The 14,134-nt window shown below is 33.9% G+C and overlaps 1 protein-coding gene and 1 pseudogene across 1 annotated transcript; one reads left to right on the forward strand and one right to left on the reverse strand.

Moving 5' to 3' along the window:
- Positions 1-406: 406 nt before the first annotated feature.
- Positions 407-3,458, reverse strand: LOC128237046 (uncharacterized; annotated as a pseudogene).
- A 2,658-nt stretch (positions 3,459-6,116) lies between these two features.
- LOC128236818 (probable 28S ribosomal protein S6, mitochondrial) lies at positions 6,117-13,230 on the forward strand. Its single transcript, XM_052951933.1, has 3 exons — positions 6,117-6,214; positions 12,056-12,195; positions 12,902-13,230. Exons 1-3 carry the CDS (start codon positions 6,167-6,169, stop codon positions 13,128-13,130), a joined length of 417 nt encoding a protein of 138 aa, XP_052807893.1. The 5' UTR covers positions 6,117-6,166; the 3' UTR covers positions 13,131-13,230.
- The last annotated feature ends 904 nt before the right edge of the window (positions 13,231-14,134 follow it).

Below are 14,134 nucleotides of genomic sequence, written 5' to 3' on the forward strand. Positions count from 1 at the left end.
AAAACGCCAACGCCTGTCCATTTATTTAAGTCGAAACAGACATAACTAAATCATTTTTAAAGTCTTAGTTACGCCTTTGCTGAACACATGCAAATTGTCTCCTACAACATGTATTCCAAGTTCCATTTTGATATCGTAATTGTATTAATTATGGCTGTCGGTTTAAGATTTTGCATGAGGACGAGCTACCGCCGCCGAGAGTATCAAAATTCCTCGAAAAAAAAAACAGATGGGGAAAATCAGTTAAATCACCTATAACAATAACGATTTGCCCCTCTAGCTCTACATGCAGTATATACAATAAAGTAAGTCATTGTGTGACAAATATTGCATTAAAACAATTATAAAGCATGAATAGAACAGCAAATTAATAACTAGTTTACAGTTCAACCAATGGGATAACACGTTATAAAGCCTTCATTCCCGCTTCATCAAGCCCCATTTTCTCGAGGATGCGTTTCCACATACAAGAGTCAATGTGGCGGTGTCGCTTTGTGACCAATGCCGTTTTCTCTTCAAGTAGGGTTATAAGCTTTTCCTTGCCGTACCACAGGCGGTCTTCGACGAGTGGCCAAAAGAAACGATTAGGACCTATTCTACACATGGCCGTGACCTCTACTGTGTCTTCGTCGACATCCATAATGAGGCCTGGATATGGAAGCCCCTCATAATCAACCACACAGTAGGAACCAATCAACGAATCACTTAATACTAGTGGCCGGAACGGATCGTTCGTACTCTATAATGAATTTGATATACATGATATACATTTTCAAGCCATACAAGAAAACGATAGCCATATAAATCACCGTTAGGATATCATTGTTTGCCTGTAATGGTTTTACACATTGAAACTGCCAGATGAAACAGCATCAACATTGCGAGAATAATTCGTTCAAAATCGTAAAATAGTCAGAACTGTTAAGACAGGAACTTTACATGTATGCATATTATGATAAATTATTTTGCTGCGTTAAAATATACATTCGTTTAGCCGATGTAAAGCGTTGATATATTAAGCTACACTACAAATTATAATCAAACCTGGTTGAAATCGTCGGCAACAACATCGGCAGAACTGCCACCGCTGGAGCCCCCAGGATTCTCCTGAAATTGATATTCACTAAATTATTACTTGATTATTTCTTTCATTTTATATATATCGTAACAAACTTTAGGGTAAAACGTGTGACACTTACATGAGACACGTTCTTGCTCATACAAGTCAGAACTGGCGAGTAGCATACGCAGTTTTTGAAGCAGAAGCAGCTCAGCGGTCTGGAACTAATCAGCCCTCTATTGACAACCGTAGCCTGTGGAAAGTAATGTGCAGCATAGTAATGACAGTATATTTTTGCCAATTTAAGTCGATTTATTACTTAATGTATCCGACGCGCAAATTACGTTGTTCTTTTGTTTGGCCATTGTCCGTAATGTTAAATTTTGATGCATGGTGATCCCATATCATTATTTATGTATACATGTAGATAAACCTTTATCATTTTATGTACCTGGTGCATTTTCATAGTTTCAGGCACTGCTGGTATTGTCACATTGGCGATTTGCCTTTCGTAGTTTGCCACTGCCTCTTCCTTTATCTCGAACATTAGTATCGATGTAATATCTTTCAGGCCATCCATAAGGTCCGCAGCGCACATGACGTCCATTCCTTTACTATTGACGAGCTGGTCAGCATGGCGTTTAATTGTTGCCCCTACGCCGTCAGGGGCCCCCTTACCGTGACCGGCTTCTAGAAAGTTCCACGTGCTATATTTAAATCCCAGGTCGATTATTTCAGTCGAAAAAAGAAAGAAGCTCGACCTAGATCAATACTGAGTGGTTGGGCCATCGCTTACGAAATGCACAGAGTCAACTGGCGATTTTGTTTTCATGTGTTGTAACACTGGATTTAAATGTGCCCATATGGCAGGCGGGGAATGTTTCAGGCAGTCTGATATAGTACTAAAGGCTGTTGCAGTCCCTTGCAAATATGCGACGCCTGTATGGATCGATATCTGGCGCTGTGACGCTCCAAAATGCATTGACTGTATTTCTTTCCCATATTTGCAATTGAAATTCTCCGAAAAATCTACGTGTATTATCATGCTTTTTTCATTTAATGTTTGCCGTAGCTGTCTAATTTCTCTGTACTGGTGCGTTATATTAAAGATATGACGGGTTATTCCATTCAAATCTTTCGTAAATTCCTGTACTAACGTTTCGATTGTCCCTTGTTGATTGGATTTCACTGTAACAGATTGTTTTTTTCACTTCAATATTACCCGCTTCTCTGACCTTTTCCTTTTGTATGGTAACATTTCTCCATTCTTTCCAACTAACTTGCCTTCCACTTTCCAAATTGGTTGCAACCGTTCTTTCTTTGCATGCCTGACATTCTCTATACATGCATTCTTTTATGCCCTTGTTGCAAACAATTTCTAAAATCAGTTCGTCAACACATCGACTTTTAATGATTTTTTTGAGAATAATCTATTTATTTTGTAATTTGTGTTTTCGTGTATTTTGCATAGACAAGTTTCTCTATCCTTCTCTGTTGCTTTAAGCACCCAGAATGGTTTCAGTTTACAGAATAGGCTATAGGAAACCTTGCTTTTTTGTTCGCATAGAAATTTTGAATGGAGATTTTTAAGGTATCATTTAAAAGTCGTATTTGTTTCTTATCGCCCGACCGACTGATTGTAGACTTTTTCCCGCCTTAACTCGCGAATTGTCGTCTCTGTCTAAGAAATTTACAACAATGATTTTCAAAAGAGACGGTCGTTTCTTGGTTTTTGTTTTGCTATTAGAGGATATACCAAATATGTGCTTCGCATACTTGTTTAGTCTGTACTTTTTCAAAATAGACTTTTTCAGAGCGGCTCTCCTTATTTGTCTTTTCTCCTGCTTAGTTTTGGCGTCTTTATATGATTCCTGAATGTTTCTTACCGTGAAGTGTTAAATGTTTTCTCAACTCTTTACTTTCCATTGTTATTTTAACCCTTCTTTCAAATTCTGTTTCATTTGTTTGTTTTAAGCGATAGGCTCGTTTACGGTACTTTTCTTTTAGCCGTCTTTCATGGTCTAAATCTACTTTCAACCTAAATATCTCCCTATATGCTCTAGCCCTATCCCGCCTAGTTACCTTTCTACCTTTCTGTTTTCTTGTAATTTGGTCGGCGTCGTTGACTATTTGTTTTGGCTCAGGAGTTTGAGGGGGGCTCAGGGTATTTTCAATGTTTCCTAAAATCATTTGGTTTATTTTTGGTGTTTTTCTTCCAGTTGCGCCTAGTTTTCCTTTTCTCCCTCGCATTCATATCTTTTACAGATTTAATATGGCCGTTTTCTTTTCTTTTTAAGTAGCGCTCTTTTTCTTTTTCTTTATATTGTTGATGTAAGTTAGGATTTTCCCGTTGTCTCTTCCTCCAGAGCGCAGACCTTTCTCCGCATGTCATACCCATGATTTAATTGAAGCAGGTATAACCTTCTTTCGTCTTTTAAATTTGAAATGGAGTCGCGCAAATCACAGATACAGTATGTTGCGAATAAATGATGAATTCCTCGTTGTGTTTTGTTTTCAACAAATGGTACAGAATGCGCTCAATTTACCAATATTGATGTCTAAAGCATTGAGTTTTATCTTTAAACCTACAAATAAAATAATATCATTATAGATCTACATGCTTATGCAATTTTTATTCATCAGTTTTGTTTATATTACAAAACAATGTACTAAACTCAAATTATACGCTGCGTGTTGACAAAGTTTAAATCGTTTTCGATTTTATCGAATGCAAAATTAAGTAACACATTTAAAGAAGATATCGCGTGGTCTATTTATTATATCACAATGTTTGACTATAATCGACGAGAAAAAACATTATTAAATGGCTTGGTCTACCAATATTGTCATTACCGAAACATCTGTGTCATTACCGAAACAAAATATAAAGTGCTAGTTAAACGTAATGTCATAAACCAATGTATTCGGTAATGACAGACAAAAAATGTACGTTTTAACTGAGTATCGACATCGGCCATATCGATCCGGTTTAAATTTTCGCGCCTTACAAACTATCTGATGACGTAAGCGCGTTACTGCTACGAAGCGTCATATATCGACTAATTGGATTATAATAAGCCTGTTGCGGTAATGACAAATGTTTGGGACAACCCTTTTAATTTATTTTTTATCATAGAAAACAGTGTTATTGAGTTAATTAAGCATGTCTTGATTTAAATATAAGGTATTTTTAATTAATCAGATAAAAAATGATTTAGTTCAGGAACATCTTTGGTCTTTTTTTCAAATTCAAACATTACGCTAAACAATGGGACATACATTTTCTTATGATTTTCCTGAAGGTGGCAAGTGAAAATAAATTTTTATGAGGCCTAAGCCAAATATAAGAGACGTACATATAGATTGATTGTATTTTATAATGGCTCAAATTTTACAGAAGGTCAGAAAATAGTAAAACAAATGTAAAAACGCCGTATCATTTAGAAGAAAATTTTATGGGACATGAAAATCTCTTAAAATATAGAATTGTATTCGTACATGTATTGTTAATATTTTCCGCCACTGGTCACTTAATTGTTTTTTGAAGCAATAGTTCAATTAGAACAGTAATCACCGTCTACTAGATACTGTGTACAAGTATAGACACTTGACGAGACATATGACAATAGCCACATATGAGTTTTTGATTATATCTGGGAGTAAGATTACATTATTGGTCCAAGGTTATATAATATTAATTTTGTTATCAAAAAGTTGAAGAACGGTTTAGTGGAAATCCCGCTTATATATGCCCACCGTCAATACATATACAGCATATGTTAATTTTCGTTATATATAATACGTTTAGGCGTTCACTTTAATAGGGAATCTCCTAACCATATAAAAATGCCTCACTCATGCAGCTATAGTTTGGTGTTAGACGTGCTTTTTAAATTAAGATTGCGTTTGGATGTTAAATGATATTGCACAAGTAATTCGACATCCATCAATGAGTCAAACAACTGTTGTAACTGACCACAACCAGACAAGCGGCCAGTAAACGGTCATAGCTAGATTAATATTGATTATTTAACCGAAGTCATTGGAGTTCCGTGACCTCCGGGACCTGTACATAATGCATACAATTGAATAGACATGTGTGGTCAGATTGACAATGGTATATCAGAGGTAATGAATAATGATGACCGTCTGGAGTTACAGCTTATAAATTTAGCATTCGGATTTTTGTTGTTTATATCAAGGTGAATTCAATGAATACAAAACTTAAAAAATCATTATTGAACCATAACTGGAAAAACAAAACATGTTGTCAATTGCAATATAGTTGAAATACGTACATTGTGATTGCCTGCAGTGTCGTTATTTCAACGAAAACCTGCTTGAACAGATAAGACGTACTGAGATGGGGGGGGGGGATTTAAGTAGCACAGCAATAGACAACGATTGCCAATTTTTCTGGTTAAATCCAACCTCTGGAGCAGGGAAATTTGTAACTTTGTCAAAATCCTTGTGATACTTACACACCAAGCATTCTTTGGGAAAATAAATCCTGCGCAATATCATTTTCTTGGATGGCAGTCTCTTCGGACATGATGTCAAAGGAATCATAATCCTATTCTCAACACTTAAACATTTTAGATGCAAAAGTTATTTGACACATTGATTTTGTGCTGTAAAATGAATTTAGTATGAACAAGATACGAGATACAAGAATCTTTATTTAAAGTCGGGTGCTAACAAGAACCATTAGTTCAATGAGCTATTTTCCGACATGAATAAAATACATCCATAACATATCAAATGAAAATAACAATGAGTTACAACAATGAGTAACAATGAAACACAACAACGTTTATTGTATTTATATAGATCTAAAACATGTCTATAAATATGACATTTATTTCAATGGGAAAAATCATATTTAATGATCTCGAATAAGGCAGATTATGAACTGGTTTCTATATTATCGACGGTAATATGGACCCCCCCCCCCACAAATTTATGACAATTTTTGATTTCAATCATTAAATTATGGTATTAATTTTCTTCCTCTTTAACACATCAGCTGTGTGTAATTCACATTCTTTTTTGTTGGCTGCTACCCATTTTAGTTAACATAGGGTTCCAAAACAAATAAACAACAGAATGCCTCCATATGAAATGGCTTTAGTTTTAAGAAATGCAGCTAATATGGTATTTAAATGAAGATGATATGTTCTTCTTTGAATAAATTATATATATTCTATATATCGTTATAACTACGTGTCGTTTATAGCTTTGTTAAAATAAGAAATAAACATATGTAATACATTTTCGCGATATTGACATTGAAGGTTACGCATAACTATTCAAAAACAATTTGTATAGTCAAATCATATGCTAAAACAGCGATATGGCCAGACACAAACGAAATTACACAAATAGGATTATTACATTATGTACCAGTCAATTGTAACCACGGCCCCCCCCCCCCCAACAGGTCCGGGGGTATACCTGGGAAAAGGGCCGTGTTTTTACTTTCCAGGTGGCCCCTCAGGGCCGGGTGACCGCGGTGGTTTTGTCTTAGCGCCAAATTTAGTGGAGATTGGGCCTTATATAGAGTCTCTGGGGGGCGGGGGCATTTGACCAGGATTTTACAATCAGTTCGTCCCCGCAGGGCGCAGATTTTACCAGGGGTTGGCTGGAACGAAAGTCAAAGTCCCCACTATTCCCCTGACCTGGAGGGGCCGTGGTTACAATTGACTGTTGCTTTAACAATAAAATAAAGATAAAGATAGAAGGTATAGGTAAAACTAGTCTGATATAATGGCTACCAGACAAATCGGCCCCTTACCAAATCGGCCCCTAGCTCAAACGGTTACCTTTTCGGCCCCTTACCAAATCGTCCCCATCCCGTAGACGTTTCGGCCCCTGATTACCGAGACATTTCGGCCCTTATTTTTATTTTATTTTTTATATCTAAATACATTGTTTAAGTAAAAAACATGTAATTTCATTTTATTTTTTTTAATAGACAAAGCTTTATGCATACAAAGGTATAGATAAAAATAGATTTAAAGAAAATATCTGTACACTTGAAAACATATTTTTATTTTATTTCTAAATATAAGTAAAAAACATGTAATTTCATTTTTTTTTATTTTAAGAGACAAAGCTATATACATGCATACAAAGATATAGATAAAAATAGATTTAAAGAAAATATCTGTACACTTGAAAACATGTAAAGATTTATTCACGAGATATTTTTATAAGACGAAATAGAGTTGAAGAAGAAATTTTTAAACTTAATTTTTTTTTTAAATAATCTTTAAATATTATACATGACTATGTTGCTAATATTATGTATAATGACATGTCCATTGTCTAACATCAGTCTTGACCAAACACCTATCGCCCGCCGTAGATGGCACCAACATTTTTCAGGAACTCCTCGCAGGTGACCTTATGCGAATTGTATGAGTCCCACTCATCCATGATCCTGGCGTTGATGTCCCTGTAACGCTCTCGATATAAGTTATAAATTTTATGAAATTCAGTTATTTATATTCAAATCAGGTATATATAAGGATGAAAAAAAACTATCCGTGTTTAAATATCACCAACTATTAAACTCTGTTAATAGATTTGAGCTTATTAAGCTCTGTAAATACGTTAAGGAATCACTATGTATCCGTAACTCTATTCTAAACAATGATACATAATTCTGTTCATCCTCTTTTATAGCCTATTTATGAAGCTGTTATACTACTGCGTTTACATATTTATACCTTATAGTAGTTAATAATAATTGCATAACGCTCCTGTAACACAAATATTTGTTCAACTATTAAACTTACCTTGTACAAACACATGACATATTTAAGTGAATTATTATATGTGATGAGACAATGTACGTTAGTATAAGTCTTAATAAAATGTCTGTTCTGTTCTGTTCTATAAATACGTCTACAAGGTTTGTTCCGACTTTCCCAACCGCTAATTCTCACACTTAAAGATTAATACCAATTATCTCTTCGCACCTCAAACAGAATATTATTTCACTTTTTTATTACGTATATATTGTTTTACTCTTGTTAAAATGCATTTGAACTATCAAGTTGTATCTTGTTTGCAATTCATATCAATAAAACAAACATTATTTCCTAATCATGTTTAGATAAAACACTAATTGTCAAAAATAATAATTAATAATTATTCTGGAGCAATAGTATACCACATAGATAACAAATTAATGGTTGAAATGTAAAGGCATTTTTAAAAAACGCAACACGTTTAAAACAAATGGTACCCACTTTTAGAAACGATTTAATATATATAATTACGTTGTTTATATTACTCAAATCTTCTTCAATCAACTCTAAATAACATTAACAAATTAAAGACAATTATTCATTCACACGTCTTTGAATGTCTTTTTCACACCCACAACACTCACAGTTTGCCTTGCAAAAAAGAACGCATGGTTTAAAGACAAATTTTCTTTGAAGTCTTTAATGATCAATTAATAATTAACAGTTATTACAAATAAAATTTCTTAGATTTTCTAGCATTTTATATTAAAAATCAGGGTTAATAGTTATTTAGATTTTAATCATATTTTTATATCAGTCATATCAATGTTTTTCATGCATATCTGTCTATTTTTAAATTTAAAGATTTTATTTACAACTTGTTTACAGATCTCATTGACATTTATAAGACGACCTACAATGTTTTTCTTTATACTCTAGATAAAAAATAAAATAAAATTAAGGGGCCGAAATGTCTCTATTGAAAATCACTAAGGGGCCGAAACGTCTTGAGTCATTTTAATTAAGGGGACGAAATGGCAGGGCCGAAACGTCTTAGGGGCCGATTTGGTAGTAGGCCGATTTGGTAAGGGGCCGATTTGTCTTGCTCCCGATATAATAGACGTGTTATACGGGATTCTTCTAATCCCTAACATCTCTCCCTTGCAGATGCCCTTCATGTATATATCGATATGTTTTTACAGAATGAAATTGGGAAAACCCCATCAAACTCATAATTATTCGTTGGATATTTACATGTACGGAACTAATATAAGATAACATTACCGTAATTCACCTAAGAGTTTGGACACTCTATATATTTGGATACCCATTATTATTTTCCTAAATAATTGATTTTGCGTACCTAATTTTCGGACACCAAAAGGACATCAATCATAACTTTCACAGTTACCAAGTTTCACAGACGAAGATTATTAATTTTTATCTTAACAATGCCTGGCTAGATTACCTAACTGTATGTATACACCTCTGTGACAAGTTAATTAGTTACTACCAAACAAACAACAAGGGCAATCAAGGGATTAAGAAAATGTTTGTAAAACAATCTGCCAATAAACTTTCAAACTTGTACCACACTTATAGACTGTATGAAGCAATAATCGTACAGTTATACATTAATAATGCATAGCAATGTCCATGCTCTCCACGAGATCCTTGTGGGTATAACTGTAAGTTATGTGACGTCACACAGTGTGACTCTTTGATCTGAAGCCGATATAATGTGTTTATTAAGTTCAATGCATGTATAAAATGGTGTTTTAATTAACTTGATGAAGGATTTACACTTATAGGCGTAATGAATAAGTTTCTGACCATTGATTACTACAGATAAATTAATAAGTGGTAAAATACAAACATGAAGAAAAAAGGCAGGTTAAACAAACATGTAAATAAAATGTAAAAATGGTAATTTTCTATGTATTCGGACAGTGAAAAAAATAATTAATTTAAGGTGTCCGAACTCTTAGGTGAATTACGGTACCTAGTAATATTTGTTGTTTTTATGATATTTTATGGAAACAATATGCTTTAACCTGGAATCCAGATCGCAATAACTACCCACTTTTGGTACAAAACAATTTGTATGTGAAGGATTTACCGTATCAAAATTTTAAAAAAAGAATCTGTCAACGTACAATTATTTGGACTATAGCTAAAACATGACAAGGGCTTTTAACTATATGTAAGTCCTAAAAAAGAGGTTGTTTCTGGTCACCCAACTGAATATACTCTACCTTTTTTGCATTGTGGAAGGTTGGGTATTAAAGCCTGGCAGGACCGAACCAATTCCACACACTCAAAAATTTCCATACCGGTCCAGAAATCTTTCGGAAGTCTTCAGAATTTCGATTGGGTATTTAGACTGGCCGGGCCGGACCATTTCCATATCCATCATAATAATAATAACGAACAACAATTAACAGCTTATTACATATTAGTATTAAATATATATATATATAATACTTAAAGTACACATAATACTTGATAGACACCATGTGAACAATATACTCATTAAAAAAAAACATACACAGAAAGGTGCATCAAAACTAGCTCAAATTAATCAGGGACCAATAACAAACTTTCTCTAAAATTAAATTTATATTTAAAAAATAAGCAATTAAACTTTTGACGCAAATGACTTGACTATATTTCACGGAACCACGCCATTAAAAATAATAATAATCGTTTTAATTTGTCACTTTTGTACATTATTAAATATCAATAATCATCATCTGAAACCGATGTTTAATCAATTGTAATTAGTAACCATGAAACGGATGACATTTAATTGCTGAACAATGTTAGAGCATTTTGTTTACAAATTGTATTGAAATTAAAAATGCACATCACAAAACACTGAATCAATTTTATTTAATGTTCAAATTGATCAGTATATACCAATAGAATATAAAGGAAAATTATTCAGTGGTGTATAATCTATTGTTTTAGGACTTGGAATGCCCAGAAACATAACACGGTATGTTAAAAAGAGGTATAAGTTGGTCAAAAGTGTACACTACTTTTTAGGAGTCATCATAATTAAACATATTAACTTTCAAGGCTGGGAGACTGTTCCATGAAAAACCAACGTCATTGATGATTTAAACGACTGTAGTAGTCAATTTGTAGCTTGTACACATCATGTACCAGGTACATCTGTGGATAAACGATAATTCTACGATTTGTTTCCATGAATTTCTGGGTTTTGTAAAGCTGGCATATTTTCCAAATTTTATGTTTTCATAATCATGTACTTAACTTTTCAGGATAATGCAAAATTAATGTTTGTTTTTAAAATGAACCTTTTTCTGTAATACCAATTGTAAAGTTAGAAAAATAAAGCTTTTCAAAGACAAGTTGATCTTTTTACAACTTGGTTCTGATTGATCTAACATTGTCACCTAAATTTTTTGTATATTTAACAGTATCTTCTGGTCTCTTTAACATTGCTTGAGTATGCTTAATTTAACATTAGTGTTTGCCCTACATTGTCATTGATTTTAAAAATGTTTCGCTTCTTATTTATTAAGAATCTACTTAGTTCTGGTAACGACTCATGATTAAGTAAATTGCTATTATTGCGCATGTGCATATAGCCATGCCTACTGTTTGCATATGCAAAGGCACAATTTCAGTGTCAAAGCTGGATTAAATGACGTCACAATATATTGAATTGATTGACAAGTCATTTTGACAGTGTAAAGCTGATGCAATTTGGGAGGGGCTAACAACACTAAGTCAGTTAGAATTTATTAAGTTGCGCTCCGCGTCCTTAGGTTACTTATTCAAGAATAAATTACTTAATAAACTCTAACCTATACTATTGTTATCTAGGTTCAGGTCAATTTAATATTGTTCAGAATGCTAGATTTTTATCTATTTCTCATTGTCACTTAAATTCTGGACAATTTAACATTGTCAGCTACATATATAGGAATGCAACTTTTAAAAAATAAATAAAATTTGGCAAATTTGAATCCATGAATTGAACAAACTACATGGAAGTTTCCCATACTATTTAAGATGGTAGTAAAAGTATCTATCTTTTCTTTTTCCATCAGCGTTTGTTTAGATAAAAACTGATCTTATGTAAAAATTAAACAAAAGATGTAACTAGTCTTTTTAAAATATAAGTTTTTGGAATTACTGATGATCCTTGAATAAAGTTGTTCTATTCGTTTATTTTGTGTTGAATTTACTCATTATGTTTTTTTTTCAGAAATTGCTGAAGGAGAGTTTGAAGGGTGCCTGCAAACAAATATGGGAACAAGGAGGTCTAATAAAGAAAGTTGAGAATCTAGGGAAGAGAGAATTGCCCCACCCCACCAAGTCACATCGTAACAGACTCACGCATGGACAGTGAGTGTCTTGACTTCTTTCAAGCAGTTTTTTGTTTCGTCTTCAAAGGAAGGAAGAAGCAAAGGGATTACTTTTGCCACCGTAGTTGTATGGCAAGCGTTGTTCCTGGGGTCAGACTTTCTTTTCCGATCCAAAATTTTTGAATGACTTAAGTAGCCTTTACTTTGGTTATAGTCAGAAAATCATCCCTTTTGATTTCAATGTGATCTTGACTAGAATAATTATGGACACACCAGTCAGGTTATTAGAATTCTAATTATTTTATGTAACGGGAACCTTTATTGTAGCCTTACCTTTTCCATATTATGACCAGAATTAAACATTTTGTTGTGTGCAATGTCGCTGTGTTAATAGGTACCCCTATTGAAGACAATATTACATATTATACAGTTTGGATTTATATAACCGTTAATCATGTTGAGAACTACATTGTTTGTATATGAAACCCAAACTTCCAAATCTTCATTCTTTTCTTCCACTATTTGTTTTTGGTTGTAAAATACTTGCAGTAGTTCTCATTGATGTCAGTTAACAACACCACAGGCCCCATTTCTAGCATTTCATTTCCAGTGATCTAGTTTGTTTCAGTATTATCACCATTCAGTGGGCCTTCCCCATATGCTCGCCATTTCATGAGGAATTAAAAGTACCTACTTAACTATTAAAAAGGTCGAAAAATACACTCAAGTGTTGCTTTCTCTTCCAGCTACTTCTGTATTCAGTTTGACAATTCAGTGGATGGCATGAGACAAGTGGAGCATAAACTCAGGAACGCTGATGAAGTAGTCAAGTTTGGCATAATTGGACGGCGGGAAGAGAATCAGAGACCATGTCAGATAGGCCAGTGCTTGTTTGGTGAACTTCCCCATCCAGAACATGAACGACATGCTTATAAGAAACGTGTACTTAAGAAATTTAAGGCAAAACTTGTGTAAACAGTTGCTTTAGTAAACATTTTGTGGTTTCAATTTTTTGTTATATTATTTGTGTTCTTCAATTAGTCGATTTTTAATAAATGTACATTGGAATTGATAAGGTTTTAATTTACATTGTATACTGCTTCTTTGACTCCGCAATGTGACTAGTGTGGGTCATATCTCTGAAATTTGTAAGTTGATTTTTCATAAACTTAGCGCTAAATATGTGTAAACTATTTCTATGAGAATAAGGAAGAGCAAGGCTTAAATAAAATTGCATGCGCCATTGGAGGGGATTAAAACTGCATTCTTTAAACATTTGAAAATGTTATCTAAAATGTATTATGAATATGGCCTATGGACCCTCATCTTTGACTTGGTGGTTGGGTGTGACCTTATTGATTTTTAGGTCAATGGTCATGTCTAATTGATCTTGAACGTGATTATAAGTATCTTCTGTGGCCGAGAGTGTAAGATAGGTTCATTTCGACCCGAGCGTAGGGTCGGTAAACCTCGTTTCCGCAAAACACCTTGCGCGAGGGTCGGGATGAACTTATCTTACCCGAGCGGCTATGGTAGATGCTTTTTCTCCCACCTCAGTTAGGCAAAATAAAGTAAATATGTATTTTTGCTGGAACTCTTTTGTGCTTAGTGAAAATAATTGCGTATGGATATGTGATAATTCGTGGTTGTCATGGATATGCGCGAAGTGATTCAGACTATGCTAATAGTCAAATCGGTCTTTAAATAGTTCTAAGGAGAGTGAATCATTATTTCTTGAAATGAGAGTGAAAACTGTTTTATGGTGACATTTGAAGCGAGAAAAAAATAATTAGCGTCCTAAATATTGCCACAAGACACGATTTCCATGATGTTACAGATGACAGTCTTTAACAAGTGAGGTAATTACAATGTGGTGACCGTGAGCAAGATAAAATTTTCTAGCATGGTTAAATTATTGGATCTACTTATCTGAGGTGGGAGAACAGCTTGTCCGAGTGATGGGCCCTGAAACTTGCCTT

This window comes from Mya arenaria, chromosome 6 (genome assembly GCF_026914265.1).
Source record: "Mya arenaria isolate MELC-2E11 chromosome 6, ASM2691426v1".
Classification (NCBI taxonomy): Eukaryota; Metazoa; Mollusca; class Bivalvia; order Myida; family Myidae; genus Mya; species Mya arenaria.